A 23,151-nucleotide genomic window follows, 5' to 3' on the forward strand; every position below is an offset into this window, starting at 1 on the left:
TTGAAGCGTTTAACTGTAAAACTGTCAGAATAAAAAGTCATTAATTTCTAAAAAAACGATAACTCTTTATGCTTCATATTATAAAGCAAACTGCCATGACATTAGCATTATACTCATAATTTACTGTCACGAATAGCTGAATTACATACAATGAGGTGAAACTATTCATAGTCAGTGGTGATTTCTAGGGGGTGTAGGGGGCGATAAATCAGCCCCTTTGCTAAGTCTTTTTCTTGGTTTTGGAGGCTCTGCCTCTTAAAGGGGAATTTTCAGGTCTTCTCATCTAGATCTTAGATCTTTTCAGGATAAGGGGGATTTTCGAAAGCATGATCGAAGAAGTTTTATTTGCAAATACCACGAGAAAGGATGCACACAAATTGTTAATTTTCTCATCACTGGTACCTTTTTTATTAGTGTCTCACCTTCGAAGTATACTGTCAAGTATACTGAAGTATAGCTGCATTGTTTTGGGAAGAACAGTCATATCAAACATTGATTTGCTTCAGTGTTGGTTATTTCATTTGATGGGTGTGATAAAAGATGATCGTGGTCATAAGAAACCACAACCGGTCTTGTAAAATCGCATCTAGAGCCCTCTTCCAAGAATTTTTAGAAATCAGCCCTGTTCAAAAAATGACTTTTTATTCTGACAGTTTCACAGTTAAACGCTTCAAGCAAAACAATTAAAATGGCAAACAATTTGCATCTCTTTATTCTAAAACTAAATGGCAAACAATTTGCATCTCTCTTTATTCTGAAACTATCATAAGTTACTTTTCGAAGAATCAATATGTCACGAAATCTCGAAACCAAGCACTGAAAAGCACTGACCTTTCACTGAAAAGTCACGAAATCTCGAAACCCTTGCAATACTTTTAAAAGTTGAATTTAATTTTTTGAAAATTCACTTTGTTACAACACGTCATCATTTGCTAACTTTTGAAATTTGAGAAACATGCGGGTAGTTCCTGCTTTCAAAAGTCTTCATCATTTCTATCTCCTAAATTTAAAATTGCAACGGACTGGAAGAGATGGGCGTGAAGAATTGTTCGAAATATGAATTCTTATGTCACAAGGACAAGAATAACCCAAAAATTTACCTTCAAACGCGTTATGTAAATCATGATTCAAAAATTGGCAAAGCAGGATTCCAACACTCACAGAAACACAGTAAGTATTTCTAATTAGGTTTTGAGTAGCTTTTTTCCCTTTATGTACATATATTACGATCATGTTTGGGTGCCCAGCACATGTTTAGAACTAATCGTTTCACGCCCCACAATACTTAGATACCTGTGCTTCAGCAGAGATGCTCAGGACATGGTACAGTCGCAAAATAAGTCATTATGTATCAGTTTAAAAGCTTCTCCGGCTAGGTGGAGCATTTTTACATGATCAGTTGAAAGCTATTGAGAGTTTTTGTCTTGAAAAGGGAAATTTTCTCATTTTTGCGTTGATCAAAGCTCTAGTAAAGACTGCATGCGTTGTTCGTCAGAGTTTTTTAAAACTAAGCTGAGTCTAATGTGATATTCAGATTTAAAGCAACTGAAATATGCAAAATTTTGGTTTTATGGGGTAACAGCAATAATTGACTTGAAATTGTGTTAATTTTAAACCCCTTGGATGTGAAGGTTTCCTATGGCTAGGTTTACAACGCTGTATTTTCTTAAAAACGCAAAATCGAGGTCATGTTCCACGGTAGATTTGTGGGAAATTTATCTGTGTAGGGATGTAGTTAAAAAAATTTGAAATTTATTGTAGCAGAATTTACACGTTATTTTTTTAATGGACGGTGGTAAAAATGCCCAATTTTCGGCTTTGGCCTAAGTTTGTTTACACTTTCCGGGGCTGTGATTGGCTCAGCGGCGAGAGAGGTCACATGATTTAGCGCAAGCTCTCAGCCAATCAAGATTTGAGCCCTATGCTACCCATGCCACAAATTGTTTTCCAAGAAAATTATTGATATCTAGACCATTCTTCAAGGGAGTACCATAATAAACCACTTCGAAGAAACTCACATTTGCATAACAAAATACACATTTTTTTATAAGAATAGCCCTTATAAGAAACATCAGGCTGAGATTTGCTCAAAATATAATAACAACATAAGAAACAAGGCAGGCTGAAATTCAATAAAACTCGAGAAATAAAATACCAGCAACAATTGAAAAATTAAAGAATAGCAACAGAAAAACATAAATCGATAAGCAAAATGGCATTAATTACTTTATCGAGCACAGCACATGTCAAGTCCGGACATTTCTATGCACAGGAAAATCCATTACAAAAATAAAATAAGAAGTACATGAGGCTGGAAATATGAAAAAATAAGAAACACCAGGCTGAAAATGAAGCCACGTGTTGTTACAAAAACGTGTATGCTTTGTCGCTGGTCTTTCAGGACTCGGTACGGGGCAGGCTAGGATTCCTGGAACTTAGAGTTTTCATCTCCCCCCAAAAAACTGAAGGAAGTGACCTAAATAGCAGCCAATAATTCAAATATCGTCAATTTTTAGGGAATCTCATTAAATAAAGTCTTTATTTCAAATAGTATGATAAGCTTATTTCTTAAAACTGGCAGAAAGCTCGACCTAGAAAGGTTATTTTCCTGTGAGGACCAAAAAATTCGAATAAGGAAAAGTTCGAATTACACTCTTTTTTATTATAAGAACCAGTAAATTTAAGCTCAGGCTGATTGTTCTTAGATTTTTAGAAAATCTGAGGCTGAATTGTTCTTAATTTGTTCTTAAACTAATAGGGCGTAACGTAAGGAGTGCAATTGCTAGCTTTTTCGCTCTAGGGAGTGTTCAGGCCTCATTTGCCAACAAAGTGCGTTAGACAACATTCATTTGTCGACATGTTTGAACATTCATCGAAGAAGCACCCACACATGGCTAGAATCCTCGTTTTTGAGATAAAACGTTGTTCAAAACTGCATTTTACAGTAGATCTTGTTCTTAATTTGTTCTTAACTTTTGACCAATTTGAGTCTCGTGTTCTTATGAAATTGTCCTTATAAAAAAGAGTGTATATAGATTTGAATTACAGAGGGCGTTTGTCAGGAGTTTTTCAAGGAACCTGAAAATTTGGTTCGAATTTGGTTCGAATTTTGTTCAAATTAGTGAAATTTCGAACAACACGAGATTAATATAGACAGGATTGACTGTATAGGCTCTGTTATACATATTCAAGGTGCATTTAAGTCTTCAGGACAAGCCACATCTTTAAGCTCGAAATAACACCCTTATATGGGTCTAAATAGTTTAACACATAAATTGAATTCGCAGAAACCCGTTGCTTCCTGTGGTTTGGCTTCTCTTGTTGCTATGGCGCGTCAATGAAACGCGGACGAGCTCGCACCGTACGGAATATCAATCATCCCAACTTCAAGGAGAGTTTGTATGCAGCCTATTAATTGTTTGTATCTCTATAGGTTATACCAGCCGGTCAATAACATTAATGAAAAATAATGAAATGTTGGAGCAATGACGTAACACAGGTATCTGAGGCCCTAAGAAAAACTGAAAGGGATCCCTATTTACGGACTGCAAGAAAATCGCACCCGTTAGCTGGGGGGATCTGAGTTTTTTGCTTCAGCTAAAGAATCTACATTTTTGGGGGCATTTTTTATCGGGGGTCTTGGTTATCGAATCAAGGTGCCCTAATCTATGTTAGTCACTGTGTTGGAGTTCTGTTTTATTAATTCAATTGCTTCTGATCTCCTTTGCTCTTAGTGCTGCAGTTTCTTAATTTTTTGGATTTCAAGTAAAACCTTCTTAAATCAATAAAAGGAAGGACTGTAACTTTACCAATATATAACTAATACGGTAATTAAACTATCAGATGCCTATTCTAAAGAGTTATCGGTGGGGGCAAGCCTAAGACAAACAAAAGTCACTATACAATCCCGAAAAAAGCTGACCAAGAGATTGTTACTGGTATGCTGTACCGGCGTAAAAACCAGGGGGCATGGGGGCCTTTTCCCCCTTCATTTCTGCAGAGCCAACAAAACTTTTCTAATCCAACTTTCTGTAACTAATTGTGCTTAACATCTCCTTAAATTACCCCTTAGCTATGACATCCCCATTTAAATATTTAGAAGTTTATCGAAGAAACTGAATCAAGTTACTTGTCTGGAGCACAGGCTATGTCAGTGGCGGATTTAAAGGGGGGCAACTAGGGGCAGTTGCCCTTCCCTCAACGAGTTGAAGCAAGTCTGGCGCCCCTTTTTGGAAATTGTGCGCCCCTTTTGTAGAATGAGAATCAGATGAAAAAGGTTCTTTGACCGATAGGTTAATTTGCTTCAAGGATTACCTCAAAGTTATGTTGTTTATTCTGAAAAGGTATCTGAAATTGTTGTATACAGCGTACTACCCTGGGTGCCAGAGCCTCAGAGAGTCAAAGGATGAAGAACGGGGGAAAGGAAATGCAAAGGAGAATGGAAGAAGAAAGGGGCCTTTTACTATTCCATTCTCCTTCGCAATTCCTTCCCCCGTTCTTCATCCTTTGACTCTCTGAGGCTCTGGCACCCAGGGTAACAGCGTACTCTCGTAACTAATTTTTGAAAAATTTTTAGCGCCCCCACTACCAACTGCCCCTCCTTCAAATTTGCTCTGGATCCGTCCCTGGGCTATGTACGGGTAACAGCTTATCAAAACAGATATTGTTTACTATAAACCGTTGTACGGCCTTTGGGACGCGTGCTTGGTATGGGATATGGATGGAGAGACCGATCCAGGATAACTCAAATTAAGGAGTTTCGTAGATTATGGACTATGGATAGAATAAAATATGTGAGAATATGTCAAAAGAAGAATTGATAGATTTGTTTTTGGTGAGTATATTCAAGAAAGCTTCGAAGTCTGATTCTATTGACAATCTTGCTGCACAGCAGAGCAAGAAAAGAAACGCTAACTATAAAACTTTAGGCGAATATTTCATGGTAGAGGGAGATTTAAATAGGGAGGGCAAAGCAGACTGTTCTTTCTTGACAAACAAACAATATCGAAGTAACTTGACTAAAATTTTAGACGTAGTGATGATTTCTATTCACAAACCATTTGGATAGCCCAGTTTGAAAGATTTTTTTAAGTCTAGTGTCAAATATATTACAAACACTTTATTCCAAAAATGTTTACAATAGGATTTTACAAAATAATAACCCAACTTTACAAAATTACTTAACATTTTATCTTTGGTTTATGTAGTTCTTTTATTTGAATTCTTATGTCCATGTTTAATTGATAAAGCTGTGTTTCGTTTAATTATCTGATCCATCTTTTGTTTCTTATTCGATGTACAAAAAATTCAATTATACTCGTTGCAGTTAAATTCAGTTCATTCATTCATTATGAATTTCACTACATAAAAATGATCTAAAATTAAACAACTTGCAACAATTTGAATAACTACATACGACAATACACGTAGAATAAAAGATTAAATTATTTACTCAAGAGGATTTTCTTATGTAGGAGAATTCTTAATGAGGGACTCTCTCAGTAGCAAACGGCTATTCTAGGACTTTGCAAGACCTTTTCTATTTCATGTCCACATCAAAATGAATAAAACTGTGGGGCGTAATGATAAAAGAAAGTTTGATATTATTGCCTTGGATATTCTTTCGGTCGAAGTCTGTTTAGGAGTAGTATTTCACAATCCCTCGCATACCATATTTCTAGTCTTTTTCCAACAGTGGCGGCGCCAGCTATTACAGAGTGGGAGGGTAATGGGCGTGGCCAGTATGACCACGCCCATTTTGCCTTGTTCTAGTGATTCGTCCATTTTCTTGGAAAATTTGATCTACCCCTACCCAGCGCTTTTTAATCCATTTTTAAAAGAAATATATAGACCATATTTTCAGAAAAGTGGGGAGGTAATTACCCCCCCATACCACCCCTTGGCGCCGCCACTGGCCCCCAACCATGATGACAGCTTTTACCCTTTTATTAAACCCTTCCACCAACTTGCCATTTTGTCCCCTAAACACGGAAATGCGTTTCGCCAGTCCTACATAGTTTATCGTATACACGTTTTTTCAATAAGAAAACTTGGCTCCAGTTTCAGCCTACTCTGGGTACCAGACTCACTATATTGAGTCTGGTACCCAGGGTAGTTTCAGCCTGGCCTTTCACATTTTTTTTGCATAAATTCAGCCTGACGTGTTTCTTATTTTGTTTCTTATCTTATTAATGAAATTTCCAGTGCATGGTAGTGTCTGGACATAGCTTGTGGTTGATAAAGTAATTAATGCCATTTTGCTTATCGCTTTCTGTTTTTCTGTTCCTATTCATTCATCTTTAAATTTTTGCTGGTATTTTATTTCTTGAGTTTTGTTGAAATTCAGCTTGCCTTGTTTCTTATGTTGTTCTAATTTTTTGGGCAAATCTCAGCCTGGTGTTTCTTATAAGGGCTGTTCTTATAGGAAAGAGTATCGTATTTTCACATGCTTTGTAGATTTGGGCAAGTTAGAGGGATGCTGCCAGCAATTTATTAGGCGACTTTGCTAGTTGTAAAATTATTTAGGAATGAATTTGCAAAAATCAGCTTTTCACATTAAATTTGATTATATTGGATTGCTCTTTGTCGTTTGTCATTACTGGAAGCGGGCCAATCTTGCCCCCATCTCTGCCTTTGGTAGGCAAGGTTAGATGTTTTTTAAAAATTACGTGCATACGTGACATAGCTTAATTCATCCATCACGCACGAATTTCTTAATCCAACTTCCTTGTGAACAAATCATTGACGTAAAGAAAGCTTATTTTAAGCCAATATTTCTTCCTTAAGAAACGCGAGTGATAAAAACACTGAAGCCCCTACAAATTAATCGGGGACGCACCCTTTCCTTGTTATGTTGAACTACCCAGGGGTTTTTCTAACGTGGTTTTGTTATCGTTTTGTGTCATTGTAAATTTAATTTGTGGTGTTGTATTTTCAATTTTGTGGTGTTGTAAAAAAATCGACCCGCTGGAAAAATTTTCGTAAAATATAAGGAATCGTTTGGTAAAATTATAAGAAATTCAAATCAAAACGAAAACTTAACACAACATAAGAATTATAGTTAATAGTCAGCCAGTCCTGAATCTTAAAACATTTCACTTTTGATCTTGACTATTATCTTTTTCGTGTGGTTGTCTAGGGTAACACTTTATGCCTCTGTGTACATCCCTTGAAAATGCTGACGTTTCTCTTTCTCTGTCAGTTTTTGCCTTCTATCTTTCGATTTCAGCCATCCAACATAAAATGAAAATGACACTTGGACGAGGGCCCAAGGAGTTTACGTAATACACTGACTACCGGGATGTCTCTTCTGAAACAGCCTCATTTTCGGTTGAAAATTCTGGGAAAGAGTTGTCTTTTTTTCTAGCAGAGGTATGGCCATCAAAGATTCTTTTTCCAGGACAGGTCAGATTTGCCATGAGAATGGAAATGTTGTCCATTTTTTTATTTTTTATTTCATTCATTTTACTTCATTCGTTATAGCGTTATTCTCTTAAGGCACAAATTTTGGAATAAAAGCAATTATTCCAGGGCTGTCTACAGAATATTTTATAAGGATAGGGTCAAAAAATTCATTGTGTAAGGCAAATCCTCGTAATTTTTCTCCATGGTAAAGCAACCCCCCCCCCCCCCCCGGATAAGGCTCCACAATTCGAGCACTTGCGAATTGAAATGCGCACGTAGGTACAGATTTTGTGTGGTACAAATAATAGTGTATGTACTTCGCATGGATGTTTTCTAAAGATGCATGCACTCACTAGCCACCTAAAATTTCACGAATGCGGCTCTGCAGCTAGGATCCTAGCCAACGCTGCCAGTTTCATGTTTTTCATTACGACATCTTGGACTTTGATATATCTCTGATACAGGTATTTTAGTGTCCTTTGCTGCCTGTTTACTTGTCTAACAGGGTTTCTAGGGTTTCTCAATTTCCTACCACTCATGTGCATAGATTCTAGGGGGTTGTGCCCTGCTTTTTCGACCGAGTTTTATTGCTTTTGAGTATTCTCATTCTTATTGGGTAAAACCACACCACCCTCTTTATCCCGTGAAACTTCAAAGTCTACAACGCCAATGCTAACACTGAAGACAAACGAAGGGCTATTTCTTTAGGACACTGGCTCTTATAATACCGTTCCGTTGTTTTTGGCTTTTTCTCAACAGTAGAGTTAAAAATGACCTGGAACTGCCCAACTATACCCCATCGCTAAACCCAATTATAAAAAGGGGGCATGTGCTACCCAACTGGAACAGAGTCGGAGATGTAACTGAAAATCGGGCACTGTTTAAATTGGAAATTTGAAAAGTGAAAAGCAGCTCCATGAAGAAATTTAGAAAATTCATCGCGCTTGTCTCGCTCGATCTCCAACACTGCCCACGCCACTGGAGTGGACTATATCCGGATTGTTTTAGAAATCGTTTACATTAGTGGGTTTATATAGATAAAGAGTGCATTCGCTGAAAAGGAGCATATGGGAACATACCTAAAAAGGAAGATTGATTGATAATGAAAACCATTCTCTAAAATCGAATAATCAAACAAAACGTTAGAGCAGCTGTTCACTTGTGTTGAATACTGCGATTTAGAGGTTGGTCTAATTACAAAAATGGCATTTCAACAATTTAGGTGCAGAATTAGTAAACCGTATGGAAATAGCTGTTAATTAGCAAAACAAATTTCTAATCAAAAACTTTCTGTTCGAGCTATAAGCTTGGAGGATCTGGCTGAGGTGATGGAGCCCTTTGTCCTAAAGTAATTCTCCAATGATTATTCACAGAAGCCATGCATCCGTTATACACTGTTCGTGTCATCGAAGATAAATATTTTTAACAACTACGTAAATATTAGTTGTTCACGTAATAGAGGGGACATCTGTTTAAGCAGGAATTAATTTTTTTGTTGTCAGCCAGGAACCGGGAATTTGTCGTAATCTCTAAAATATTTATAAATCATACTAGGATTTAAACGTGCTGAGCAGTGAAAGTGAGCTTCATTCGGTCCGCAGTGCACAAGCTGTTGGTGTCTCTGATTGCAGTCGATATCACAAGGTAACCTTGTTTTGTGATACTATAATGCTTATTAAAGAATATTTGTGTAATAAAGTATTAAGGATCAATGTTTACACCAGCGATATGAACTTTTTATGGAAATAACCAATTCTATTTTATTTCTTGCTGCTTTTGAGGAGCCATACAATCTGTGCTGCATCAAGTTACTGTATTTTTAATGACCAGTGTGAAATATTATCATAATATTATGGTTATCGTAGTATTGTCTATAATATTATTCTTTGATATATGTTGTAAGGGAAATTTGCAAAGGAACATCGTTTTTTAGAGAAACCAAGCTTTTGGTTGATAAGCAACAGTGTTCGGAACGAGCTACCGTTTTTCCAGAGAAATGCACTCTAAAAAGCACACCGATAACTGTCTCCATCTGGGAAATTTTTAGAAGAAGTTAAATTTGTTCACGCACGAACCGAATGTGTAGAAAAAATATATGCCTGACGTTGGATTGATATTGTGTTGATGTCTATGGAGGGGGAGGAACAGAATTAATGGCCAACAGTCGGGATTACGGAAATCAAGAAAATCACAACAATGACATGCCCCTTTTTGCTATTGCTTCTATGCCAATGTATCAGGACAACGAGACGATACCAAAGTAATACATGCCATGCATCTCTTCTTAAATCAGCTGCGATTAGTCGGCCAGGTACCCCTATTTAGAGAAATTGCTCCACTTTGAATCTGAACTCCTTCCTACCTTCCTGTACGGTGCGAAATGGATTGCAGATGTATTTTAATAAGAATTGTGATGGTAATTTCAATTGTTTTTCATTTCTTATCAGGTATAGCTTATTAGAAAACGGAATACGAAGATCAGAATGCATTTGGCATTAATTCTCCAATTCACTACTACTTTGGCCCTGGGAAATGCATTCGTTTCGCAAGAGCAGGTAAAGTCATCGAGCATAGTTACATGAATAAGTGATTATCAGGAAATTGAGGTTCTTTTTATGATGATACATTTTTTTTATAAGAACCAGTAAGTTTAAGTTCAGGCTGACTGTTATTAATTTTTTCGAAAATCTGAGGCTGGGTTGTTCTTAATTTGTTCTTAATCTAATAGGGTGTAAGCAGTGCGAGTGCTAGCTTTTTCGCTCTAAGAAGGTGTTCAGGCCTCATTTGCCAACAAAGTGAGTGAGACAGCCTTCATTTGCCGAAAAATTTGAATACTCACCAAAAAAGCACCTACACATCGCTAAAAATCCTCGGTTTTCAGAAAAAACGTTGTTCAAAATTGCATTTTGCAGAAGCTCAGCCTCAGCTTGTTGTTAATTTGTTCTTATCTTTTGACCAATTTTGAGGCTCGTGTTCTTATAAAATTGTCCTTATAAAAAAGAGTGTATGATAAGCAATGTTGTGAAAATTGATTGAATTAATTGCGGGAAGGCAGAATGTCGCCCATACACATCTTTGCGTCACCTTATACAACTTTCATCTATTAATGTATGAAGAATTGCCGTTTATGCACATCAATCGTTAATGTAAGATTCAGAAGCTATGTATTACAGCTATTGAAGCTCGCAGGTTTGTCGTTTTTGCTACTTGCAGAAAGGGCGAGAGAAGGGAGCGAAGCGAAAAAAGGGGGCTGAAGAAGGGGAAAGAAGAAAATGAAGAAGGAAAAGGGCAGTGTGGTGAGAAGGGGCGAGGTGAAAAAAGGACAGGGAGAAGAAGGGAAAAGAAGAAAAGGAAGCAGGAAAAGGGCAGCGGGGTGGGGAGCGAGAATAATAGGAAATGGGCAAGATGAAAAAGAATAGGGTGATGAAGGGGAACCAAAGACAAGGGGAAGGGAAGAATGTCTTTGATGGCGAGAGTAGTTTAGATATGTAGAAATAGCGAGGAGAGGGGGTTTCTATATTGAAATGCTGCTGTTGAAATTTGTGCACACGATATATATATGTTAGCAATGCTGTCTCTATAAGCGTACGGGGCGAGGACTGGAGATGCAGTCCCTTGAGTTAATAAATTGCTAAAATTAAGACAATATAAAAACACTTACAAATTTGTTGTCGCTTAAAGATATGTAAGGAATTGGCAGTGCGTAGTTGCCATTCTTTTTATAAAAAAGATTTCAGTTTATTTTGTTCGAAATTCTTTTACCACATCCTAGTGGCAAATAGAAAATATTTGAATATTCTACCAAAATCGGACATGATATGCTTGGAATACCTAATAGGCGTCGAATGGAGAAAGAAAAAATTAAAAAGATTATGTCAAAGTAGCAAAATCGCATAAATATTTGAGAATTTACGATAGGTCAGCGTATGAGATTAAAAGCAAAGGCGATTTTCTGGTTATGGCTAATGCTGTTGGTATTTCACGTGGCTTTTGGTGAAGATCTAAGCACGAATTTAGAAACATCAAGAAATGAACTGTGCCTTCCTCGAGATCAAACACTTCGACTGCCTGCTCTAAACCAATGACATTAATGCAGGTCGTCCTATATCAATACAAAGCTGTATGCCCATATTATGTTAGTTGCATGGCCGAGCAGCTATCTTTTGATATATACAAAGTTTATTTCGACTGCCTGCTTCAAACCAATGACACCAAGCATATCGTCCTATATCAATACAAAGTTGTATGCGCATACTATCTCAGTTGTATGGACGCGCAGCTATCTTTGGATATATACGAAGTTTATTTCGACAGCCTGCTTCAAACCAATGACACCAAGCATATCGTCCTATATCAATACCAAGCTGTATGCGCATAATATGTCAGTTGCATTGCCGAGCAGCTATCTTTGAATATATACGAAGTTGATGATTGTAAATATAATGTTAAAACAGCGGATAGGCCCCGCATAATCATTAGAAATTTTGGTATAGCCCTTCAACTGTAATCAGCATTGGTTTTTGCATAACATCAAGTATTTTCGTTAATGCCGGATCTGTTGAAAAAGATTAGAAAAACTCGCCATCATTGTTCATATAATACGGCAAAATTTGAAGCAAAAAATACTTGCGAACTCTTCTATCTTAATCCTTAATGATGTCATACGATATAACAAATCATTTCGTGCTTCACTGGCACCTATTAATCGTTTTAACTTTGTTACAGAGAGAATTCGGTTTAGACGACAGCTTTGGAGATTCCTTCATAGACCCAGGCCTTGGCAAATCAAGTCGGCAAGCGTTCTGTAGCAGTCCATGCAAATCTTCAAGTGATTGCTGCAATGGATATATGTGCAAACGATTTCACCCAGGTAATATTTAGCCCTTTATCGCATTCAGAAAGTTACGCCCAAGTAACTGACCATTTTAGAGCATGATGGCATGGGGAAGAGAGGGGTGGGGCAAAATTCTTTGCAATGCAATTGGACTACGATCTGATGAACAAAGCTTTGCTCCGGCAAAACATAGGCTTTCGTCCAAATAGGGTGCGGCGGGGAATTGGGTAACATCTCGAATAAGAAGTCTATAGCCCCCTAGTCTTCCACGACGCCACCCCTTCACTGAAGCAGTGTACAGAATACGGCCTAACCTTAATCTTAAGAAAAACACTTATATTTTTCAAAGCTGGCATAAACAAGGGTAACAGAAAAAGGGTCTTATGTTAAATTCGAACTACTGAGTCAGTAGATACTGTATCTTTTCAGCTACCAGATACGGTTACTGTACAAAGAAATGCTCGCCAGTTGGCCCTCAAGGAGATTGTCGGCGATGCCAAGAGTGTGTCAGCGGATACATATGCACAATATTGCTGAGCCAGCATTACGTATGTTTAAAAAGGAACAAATAAAGAGCGAGCGATAAACATTGGCTGAGTTGTAATTTATCAAAGCTGCGACATTTATTGTATATTACTTATTGTCACATATTAACATTGACACTAACTAGATACTAACATATTAACATTGCACTTCTTTTTTCACATTTGGCATCTTGTATATGTTAATTTGATAAGTTGTACAAGTTTTAGCTAGTTTAGCGTTACACAAATTTTAGATCTAGCAACTCACATTTATCTAAGAAACTGAACGAGCCCAGGCCATTGTTGTTTAACGAGCCAATACATAGCAAGAATAACTATGATCTGGAACCAAACAGAAATTGGCGAATACCCAGGGGGAATTTCCCTACCCCTCATTCGATGTGCCTGGAAGATGTTTCTCAAAAATGAGATATTTTGACCTAGGAAGTAGAGCAGAATTGGTCACTCAAACAAGCATGTTCACTCTGCTTAACCTTCAATTCAAAAAGCTCATTACTCTTAAGAATCTATAAGCCTCTGTTTGGCATACATCGTTTTCCAAAAGTGTCACGTACATAACAAAATCATGAATCACGAAATCACTCTACTGAGCTCTTGGCATTTTACAATAAAACTTTCTTGAGTTAATATTCTATTCATTTACTTTTATGGTCAAAGCGAGTGCCAGAAGAAAATTGTTAAAAGAAAAAAAATTTCTAGTCACAATTGGTGTACAAAAAAACTAGAGGACAAAAAGCTAGGCAATCAAAATTTACCAACAACTTCCCTCAAGATTAAGGTTATAGAACAACAAAACGGGCAACTCTTTATCTAATGACTCGCAAAAATAGTTTGTCGCTAAGTATTAAGTTTGAATGTTAGTTAAGGTTATACATCACAATTATTTAAGTGTTTGTTTAAAAAATATAGTATGTATTTCAACTATGGCATATTTATTCCACTTAGCGTAGAAATGAGATTTAAAAATAAGCTTAAAGGCTCCTGCGCAACCGGTCTGCTTTGCGACTATAATTCCCAAACCGGCCTAATATCGTACTGCATGAAAATACAAAACACAGTCACTTTCTTCTCGCGTAAAAAGACAGCTACCGCTAGGCATGCCGGTTGCACAAGAGCCTTTTATTTAGAACGGCAGTTTATGTTAACAAGAACTTATCAGTAGACAAGTCATTTTACTAGGGTATGTAAATTATACTTGAAAGATTGTGCCTTATAAAAGGTTAGCTTTTATTTAAATACGACTGGTTACACCAATAAGAGTTTATTTACATAAGTTTACAGCTTGTCTTTGAAAACATGTTTCGTGAGACTCGAGTAATACCCTGCTGCATTCTTGTACCTAATAATTTCAACAATTGATTCAATTATTGAAAAGAAACAAACTAATTAAGTATCTAAACTTTGTGAACCAAAAAGTTCTTAACTGTATCCTCTTGCATCTACGCACGTGGTTGAATCTCTCACCAAACAGTTACTCAATTGAGTAAAATTGAAACCCACCTTGACACAAGGCCATCGCTACAGTGGGGCACGGGGCGTTGTGACACGACCCCTTGGAAAAAATTGGGTTGCAAAAGTGAAAGTTTTTTGCCATGTAGAGGTGTCTTATCGGCAATGTTCAGACTTGTCTGCAAATAAAGTATGGCTCACCTACTTCTATTGGCACATGGGATCTGAAGCACATTGGCTAGCGACTCCTTTGCAAACTCATGCGAAATGCTTACACGGGTAGATCTGGAAATCAATATCCTCTCCTTGAAAATATTTTATCGAGGTATTCAGCTCTAAGTCTTTCACTTTTTTTGCGTTTGCACGAAGGGAATACATGACGACTTGAAGTTTGAACTATGCCACTGAAAATCGCTCCAGTTGGAGTATTGACATCTGGAAGGAAGAGCTTTATTTTAGACCTTCGGAAATTAAATCCAGATGTTATGATTAATTAAAAGCAGATTTTAGTTATGACCCTTTAACTAAGAAAAACTGACCCCATCAAGATTTCCACTGCAAAAAATACTGGCTAAGTATCGAGTAAAAGAATTCATGCCCCTTTCTTGAATAAATCTACTCTCTATAGTGATCAATCTCAATAGTAAACTATTAATAAAGTTAAGTTTCAGTTAATCCTATTTCTAAGCGAAAGCGTAGATAAAAGCCAAATCCTTAACCAATTTGATAGTCAAACTGCACGCTCGATATGGAAATGAAAATCCTATTGGCATAAATACGTGAAACCAAATTTAAAACGAATGAGGTAATTCTAGTAGAATTATAGGAAATTTTTAATTGAACTATTATTAGACAGATCTTTTTGTGGTACAGAAATTTAAAATGGCTTTGATAAAAGCAAACATTTTGAGTCATGCTAAAGCTTTTTGTCTGACACTCTTCAGAGTAAAAACACCAGAACATTGACCGAACACTCTACGTTAGGATATATATATATATATATCCGTTAAACTGCTTTGTTGCTCTGACAGCATAGCTCGGGTGTGTCTCAGACAAGCTCTGTGCTGCACTGATGAGCCCACAAAGGGCGAAACAGTACTGTCTGCAGATTGAGTATATATATATATATATATAAATATATATATAGAATCAAAGAAAACACTTTCGTAAGACGTTTCGCTTTCGCTTCATCAGTAATAACTTTACAAAATCAGAGGAGCCTACTTATCAACCTAAATTACAATAGAACACTACAATACAATAGAAACCTAAGGGGCACCTGCCTAATACAATACATATTGTCAAATGTGTTAGAATGCAAACTGTTATGGGGAACTGGGAGAGAAGTGAAAAGAAAGGTAGAAGAAAGAATGTGATGGAGATGCTGGTGTTGGCTGTCTCACAAGAGATAGATGAAAGCCATAAAAGCAAAAAACAAAATAACGAGAAGATAAGCTATAAACGAAAGAGCCGACATTAAAAATTAAAAATATAAAAAAAAACTTTTAAAAATTTAAAACTGTAGAAGAATATATAAATGTCCTATGTATCTACCTGCCTAGTATTGAGACCCATCGGAAAGAAAGTATTCAAGCGATATTGCCAAAAACTTTCTCTCCTCCTATCATTACCTGTTAACCTATCTATGACCTTAACACTTATGTCATTCAGAAACCCCCGATGTCCTTCTTCAGAAAAATGTCTGAAAAATTCCATCTGGGGCACTGAAGACCCTAAATTAAACTTACGACTACACGCCTTGTAATTATTAAACCTAAGCCTAAAAGGCGTGCATGTGCTACCTACATACTGGACTCCACAGACATTGCACTCAATTAAGTACACAACATTGGACGAGTCACAGTTAAACGAATAGTTGATCTTATATTCTTTACCTGTAGTGCTAGACTTAAAATTATCGCTGTTAGACATGACTTTACACACTTGACATCTGGACTTCTTACAACACGAACTTCCCCTGTTATTATGTCCCTTTTCCCTCCCACTTGTAAGCCTAGCCCTCACCAAAATATCCTTAAGATTCTTACACCTCCTAAAAGCAACTACTGGTGGCACAGGAAACACCTCCTTGTGCTCTTCTGAACCAGTGAGCAAGGTATGGTGTTTCCTGGAAAAATAAATATATATATATATATATAAATATACCCAGCTGTGGATCGAAATAGTTGTTAAAGACCATTGTTATTAGACTCTATGGAGCTAAGAAAATCCTAGCTTAGGCCACGAAACTGGCGTAACGTGACTCACCGTCGCTGTATTCACCCTCACTTTCCGTGTCTCGTTTCAGTTTCTTCGGGTATGGGAACTTCGTGTATGAGACTTTAACGTGCCCAGGTAGGCTATGAGAGTCTATCAATTCATGAGCGGTATGTGAAAACCCCACTAACTTTTGTCTTGATTTGGCAAAATGGACGTGTTTATGTTCAATGCTTTTCTGCTGCCACATAAACCAGATTTTGTCAAGAAAAGCGTGATGGAGGAAAAATTCAGGAGCAGTCCCCGCGTAATGTGTGCACATTGTCCCGCCTGCAAAGAAAATAAGTAAATAAGATGGCAATTATCAATTCATAGGTATATAGAGGCAAGCTTACAGGCATGTAGGATCTTGTACGCTTACAATGCCTGCCAAAAGTACTTGGAACACCCACCAATTTACGCTGCATTTGATATCTGTCATTCCTTTCATGAAAAAAAATTGCTACTTCCGCCCCCTTCCCCCTCAAACAATGTTGATGATTTAGAAAAATATCATAAAAGAAGCGCAAAAGAAAGTGCTTCCTAAAATCCTAACCCGTTTGATAGTAAACCAACATTGTTCCGTGGGGGAGAGGGGGATGATTGATTTTGACCTTGGAAATTGATGTCAGTGTTCCAAGACTTTTGGCAGGCATTGTAGCATGACAAGAAGCTGAATGCTTGAACGAGATATGCTACACTTCTGTAATTGTTGATCGGAACAATTGTTGCTATTCAATGCTTATTCATCAAAGTCAAGCTGTTTGTTTCTAACGATATACTCAATTTATCATCTAAAATATTTGCCAAAACCCCTATCAAATATCTTGGTACATTTGCCATTTGCATATCCCTTAAACAACAAAATAATGTTTCTTTATTTAATATTAAAAGCTTCTGCGTTGTCCAGTTTATTTTTTACCGGTAGCTTGGAAAGTAAATTGTACAGCCAATATCATTTGAAGGGATGGCGGTGTGGTGTCGGGTCTTTATGCCAGAAAGGTGAATTTTATTTCAAAATATTATTCAAAAGCAATTTACAGATGCAACGAAGCCTTCGAAAATGAAAGCAAATAAAAACGATTATTCGGATTTTCTTCTTATTCAATATTCCCCTATCTAACTATGAAACCTCTTCTGCTATGTGTCCAACCTATATCTCCGCTTCAACACTCCATACACTCCACTCAACATCTCTTCTTTCTTGCTCACTAATTACAACAACAACAACTATCGTTCCAGTCCCTCATTACTCACAACATCGAACAGATATGAAAGTGACTTAACCTATCAATCAACATCAACCAATCAACAAGCGCATAAGTGGTATCATGCTCAATGATTGGCTAATTTTTGATCGACAGATGGATGTAGCCACTTTAGTGTCAGTTGATTGCCTTAATTGAGTAACTGGTCGTTGCAAGGGCTTTTAGCAGAAGTTGCAATTGTGCAAAGAAGAAAATAAAAAGGGAAAGTGGTAAACAAGAAACGAAGAAAGTGGTAAGTGAAGTTTTACTTAGTGTGAGAAAGGCAACAAAAACCTTCTACAAAAAGCTGCAAAAATTTACAAAACATAACAAAAACTCACCTACGGCATTGTGTATGGTATCATGATAATTGACCCGCAAATTGAGATCAAAATCAGTGAAATTCTCCGGAGGAAGGCGTAGTGCTCGCTGAACGTGTAAAGAATCTGGCAAATGTCCATCGAAATAACGCCTGAGGCAATCTGAAAGATTTGGCAAAACCTCATCCTCTTCCAAGTCTCCGTAGATGTCAATAGTGCTTAGCACGATATCCAGGTTGTCGTTGAAATACGGCGTTTTCCATTTAGGATGTTGGAACATACCGCTAGAAACACAAAATCCGTTCGTTTCTGAGCCATTGCCTCCAAGGCCGTAAGAACCCTCGCTCCAAATACCCGAGCTTTGCCAAGGGTCATTGCCTACAAAGCTCCAATCCCAATACGGCAGTGTCACAGAGCAGTCAATCTCTCTTAAAAGGTTTTCCATTTGAAGGATATAAAACCTATGCCAAGGCAGAAAGAGACGCTTTGAGTGAATCCCGTAACAAAAGTATTTCTGGTGTATATATATGAACTTCTCGTATCGGTATTTGAATGGGAACTTAGTTGTAAGCTTGAAGTATGCTTTCAAGTACTTTCGCCTTTCTCTTTTTGTCATTTGAGTAAACTCTTTGCGAATTCGGTAGCAGTTTGTTATGGTGCCATTAACGCAATCACAATGTCGCCCACACTCGTCAAAAATCTTTCCTGTGACATTGCACTGCGTAATTATATCTAAGAGAAAATTCCACAATAAATCAATATATCATTGAATACATTTAAATAAAAACAATATTATTGTAGAAGAAACAAAAACAGATGTCTTCAAATGAGCGAACAGCAATATTGCGGCCATAACCTCTTATTATAAATTATTTAGGTATTTTTCAGCCTAACAAATTTCAACGAATTATCAAGGGGTACATTTTCATTCACAACCCAAAATAAATACTAATTTCAATTTTTATGCTTAATGCGACCATCAGGCAACTAGTAACATGAAAATCCAACTTCTAAGTCTGTATAGCAAGCACAAGTTGCTACTCCGTGTTTCACCCTTGATACATTTATCCGTTGTACTATGCGTTTCTGCATGGGCATGCGTTTCTGTATAGGCTGAGACCATGGCTGAGACACATCGGCGTTTTAAGTGCTACAGTGTAATGGCGGACATGCATGGCCTAGCTGTGAATAACGCATATAACACCGGCAGTGAGCACGTACAGCCCAAACTGTACGCCATAAAACACAATATGACAGGTAGGTAAACATTTATTCTAATTAAAACATCATTCATACAAAATATTACACTCTACCCAGCGAAGTATACTGTTTCAGAGCAACTCATTAAAAGTGTCTACGACCTCATTATTGGAATGAATAGATGGTCTAAAATTATTTTTAAAAAAACTAATCCTATTGTTAGTACCGAGGCAGTTTCTACTTGGCAGATTTAATGCTAATTGGTAGTAGCTTCAAATTGTACTCACCTCCAGGCAGATTTAATGCTTGCAATGCAGTTTTGCGTGAGTCAAATGAATTGATATTCAAGCAAGTGACATTATTGGCCAGGCATTTTGTGAAATATCTATCATATGAGCTCGTGAAAACTAGAATCTTTTTATTGCTCTGACGACCAGCGAATTTCATATTTGCCCATTCTTTAAAGCATTTCTCGCCAAGGAATAAGAGGAGCACATTCATTTTCCGGTCATTGAACTCGTCGTTGTCAAGAACTTGTATAGCCTTAAGCATTGTCTTTGCCTGGGAGACTCCATTACAGCAGCTAAAAGATCAATGGGGAACTTCAAAAGGACAAGAAAGAACAACTCATTGTTGTTAAAAAGACAACCCATATTATCGTTACATATTTAAAGGCTACAAAAGCAGAAAATGCGTTGGGTGGATCATGTGTCATAAGATCTCTTTGGCCCGAAATGACCCTAAACAAATGACGTTTGACCTTGCACAAATGGTCTTTGACATTCTATCAGGATTTAGCATTTAGGTTAACAGAGCAGACAAGTAATAGTGTGGTGAAAGATTGTCTATCGCAAGGACGCTTTGGCCCCTCGTGACCTCATATAAGACCTTTGACCTTAAACAAATGATCTTTGACATTTTGTTAGGATGCTACATCGCGGTATACAGAGAAAAACATTGTTAGAAACGGCATAGTGTTTAGGGTGGATGTCAATTTTAAGAGCCCTTCGATCCAGCATTAGTGACCTTTGACGTTACTTCGTGAAGGTCATTAACTCTCTGTCGGAAGATGAAACATTGAAATAAATAGAGAAAAATCATAAAAGATCGGTCATTTTAAAATCATAGTTCTAAGTACCTACATTTCTAAAAATAGAGTATAAACCATAGCCTGCTGAAGTAGTAAAAGCAGAAAAAATCTTAGGTCCAGGAAAGGAAATTAAAGTTTTTACTTCCTATGCAAATGTGAGAATTACCTTAATTTTTTCAAATTATCAAGGAAATGTTCACTGTTGATACTTTCAGTGACACCGAGATGTTTGATAAATGAATTACCGACGGTTGAGACTGAAATTCTGATCGTTCCGAGTGAAATACTGATATGCTGGGCCAATCTTTCGATGAAAACTATAGACCGCTTGAAGTTCTCTCGACCCATGTTCTCGGAGGTATCGATAACTATTCCAAAATTCTGACGTCCTTTAATTTCTAAAAAAATAATAGGTGCCTTTAAAGAATTGCTGTTAAGACCAATAATTGGAAATCGAAAGAATACCCCGGTCATTTAGGTAAAATGGAGCATATCTTTCAAAAAGACAATTTCTTTTTAGCCCAACTGTAAACGTTCGAAACAAATGTCTTTTCTGGAGTCAAATAAGAGAAATTTCAAATGATATGCTATTTAAAAAAACATATAAGCATATTAAAGCATGATTGTGGAAACCTTAAAAAAGAGATATACTCGTTTTAAGAGTATACTCGTTGAAAGGGAGATCCTGTTTTGGAGGAAACCTACTGAATAGGTGCACTCTGATCACCCACATATACACCCTTTAACCCACATATATCGAATTCTACCTTGGGTACAAGACTTTATCTATAAACAATAAGAGACAGCCAGTATCCAAGGAAATCGACTAACTCCCTGGCAGTGTACAGAGAAAGTACCTTCCTCTTTATAACTCTTTTGAAAATGTAGATACAGCCTAGTCGGATAATTCCACTTTCTAATCATTTGACTGTTTTCTTAATTCGAACAAAGAATATTCCCCCTTCAGGAGTACCGCTATTTGGGCCAACGTACATTAATTTGAAATTTTGATAAATAAAGTAAATTATAAGTTTACATTATTTGACATTGTCTCTACCTCTGATGCATGTTACATCAAAAGTAGTAAACTCTTCGTCAATACGCCTTTATTGGCCTTAGCGACGCCCTGTTATTCTTCAACCTTATTAATATGCTTTATCTGGTGTTTTAATCAATAATTCTTACTCTTACCGGAAAGCATTGCTGTAAAATGGAGAAGCAGCACCAAACTTTTGCATGGCATAATTTTCGGAACACCAGAACTGTCCTGACGAGTTATTACCAATGTCGCTGCGAAGAGGAGGTTGACATTTCAAAAATCGAGGCTGTACAAAGACCAACGGGTATGGATATCCCCAAAGACGAAATATGCTTGGCTAAAAGATCGAAGGAGTCAAATATCAGCCAGTGGAAAAGGGAAAAACAGGACTTTAAGAAAAGCAAAAAGACATTATTTGTATGAAGATGACGGTCGGCAGTTGCTTGTCACCAATGAGGTAATTGCTTGTTACAAAAAACTGACCTGTTACACCCCTTTCCAAGTAGAACATTTTCCGTACCCGCTACATCACGCAAACCTGCAAACGCGTTGAGTATCCTAACCCCGTGATTCTAATCAACAAACTAAAGTTTTAAAACTGGTGCTGATTATTTTCAGCTTTTTATTTCAAGAAAAAGAGAAAATGTTCCATAATTGAGAAGTCCGATAACTTTTGGAGAAAATGTTTATTGTCTGAACAAGCCAGCGTCAACACAGAGGTGTTAAAGTGAATAAAAGTAAAAATACTTACACGACGGCTATAAAGCATGAAAATACGTTATTTGCAATGGTTCAACAAGCATAGCTCAATCAGAAGATTGCCCTCCCATCGCTGCATTTCAAGCAGGGTGGGAAGACAAAAACGATAGAGATATGATAACACGAAATTAGTATCGCCAAGTTGCATTTGAATCTTTGAAAGGTTTACATTGACCTGCTTTAAGGTTGTTCCTGCGCATTGGTTTGTTTGCAGTCAAGTTACACGCTTGAATGGGTAATCCTCCATCACAAACTGGTATGCAAACAATAGGCCTACTACCAGCATGATACCCTCGCAGCTACAGAGAGCTCAACTATAGCTGATTTCAATGCTAAGGGGGGAGGGGGAGGAGGGGGTGGAGCGGTGGGGGTGAGCGACATGTTTTTACTCATTACTAGCCTACAGTGGTGTCATAACACTCGGTCACGCTTTATACACCTTGTATCGTTTATACCTAAAATGTCCTATCAAAATCCTTCCTCACCTTTAAACGCCAATTTATTACGTGAAACTAGCGCTGCACATTACTTGATGCGAATTAATTACCTTCTGTCAAAGTTTCTATGTTCAGCCCTTCATTATTTGCGTTAATTTGCATTCGCGTTACCCGTCTTGTTTTCATGTAATAAGGATTATTTGCAAAATCAAATCAATTGGTTTATTGCCTGAATTGAAGACTACATGTGCAAAATTTCGGTTGACAGTAGTAAGAAGTAGGCCACTCACTTGAAAAAACCTAACTAACTTTAGCACCTTTGTTACGTCAGATTTAATGAAATGAATTTTATAAATGCATTAAATGAGCTCTAACTCAAAAGAAAACCTGGGGAAGGATCTATGAAAGCAGCAAAAGAGGTGCTGTAGGAGCCTATGCTAAATTCTGAAATCCATCTCAGGTGAAGAGAACAGTCAAATTAAGCCAAAGTGTGTGTCTGGCAGCATAACTAGATAATTCTGCACATATATGAACTCCAGATTTTTGTATCCAAATTCATAAACGCTAGATA

General features: G+C 37.2%; 2 protein-coding genes across 5 annotated transcripts; one reads left to right on the forward strand and one right to left on the reverse strand.

The window, feature by feature from the left end:
• The first annotated feature begins 8,668 nt into the window (after positions 1-8,668).
• On the forward strand, positions 8,669-12,923 carry LOC135688889 (uncharacterized). Its single transcript, XM_089110073.1, has 4 exons — positions 8,669-9,048; positions 9,852-9,959; positions 12,130-12,274; positions 12,668-12,923. The coding sequence occupies exons 2-4, from the start codon at positions 9,888-9,890 to the stop codon at positions 12,808-12,810; spliced, it is 360 nt and encodes a 119-aa protein (XP_088966199.1). The 5' UTR covers positions 8,669-9,048; positions 9,852-9,887; the 3' UTR covers positions 12,811-12,923.
• A 318-nt stretch (positions 12,924-13,241) lies between these two features.
• On the reverse strand, positions 13,242-22,467 carry LOC135688878 (uncharacterized). 4 transcript variants are annotated; one of them, XM_065205926.2, is made up of 7 exons: positions 22,136-22,168; positions 21,537-21,635; positions 20,512-20,743; positions 19,543-19,838; positions 18,077-18,787; positions 16,501-16,779; positions 13,242-14,667 (listed from the first exon to the last, which is right to left on the reverse strand). In XM_065205926.2, the coding sequence occupies exons 2-7, from the start codon at positions 21,586-21,588 to the stop codon at positions 14,525-14,527; spliced, it is 1,713 nt and encodes a 570-aa protein (XP_065061998.2). In that variant the 5' UTR covers positions 21,589-21,635; positions 22,136-22,168; the 3' UTR covers positions 13,242-14,524. The 4 variants fall into 4 exon arrangements, with proteins under 4 accessions (XP_065061998.2, XP_065061999.2, XP_065062000.2 ...); XM_065205927.2 differs by lacking the exon at positions 20,512-20,743 and having other exon boundaries at positions 21,537-21,721; positions 22,136-22,467; XM_065205928.2 differs by lacking the exon at positions 20,512-20,743 and having other exon boundaries at positions 22,136-22,466.
• Between the last annotated feature and the right edge of the window lie 684 nt (positions 22,468-23,151).

Source organism: Rhopilema esculentum, chromosome 9 (assembly GCF_057945365.1).
Source record: "Rhopilema esculentum isolate cy_ngs chromosome 9, ASM5794536v1, whole genome shotgun sequence".
Classification (NCBI taxonomy): Eukaryota; Metazoa; Cnidaria; class Scyphozoa; order Rhizostomeae; family Rhizostomatidae; genus Rhopilema; species Rhopilema esculentum.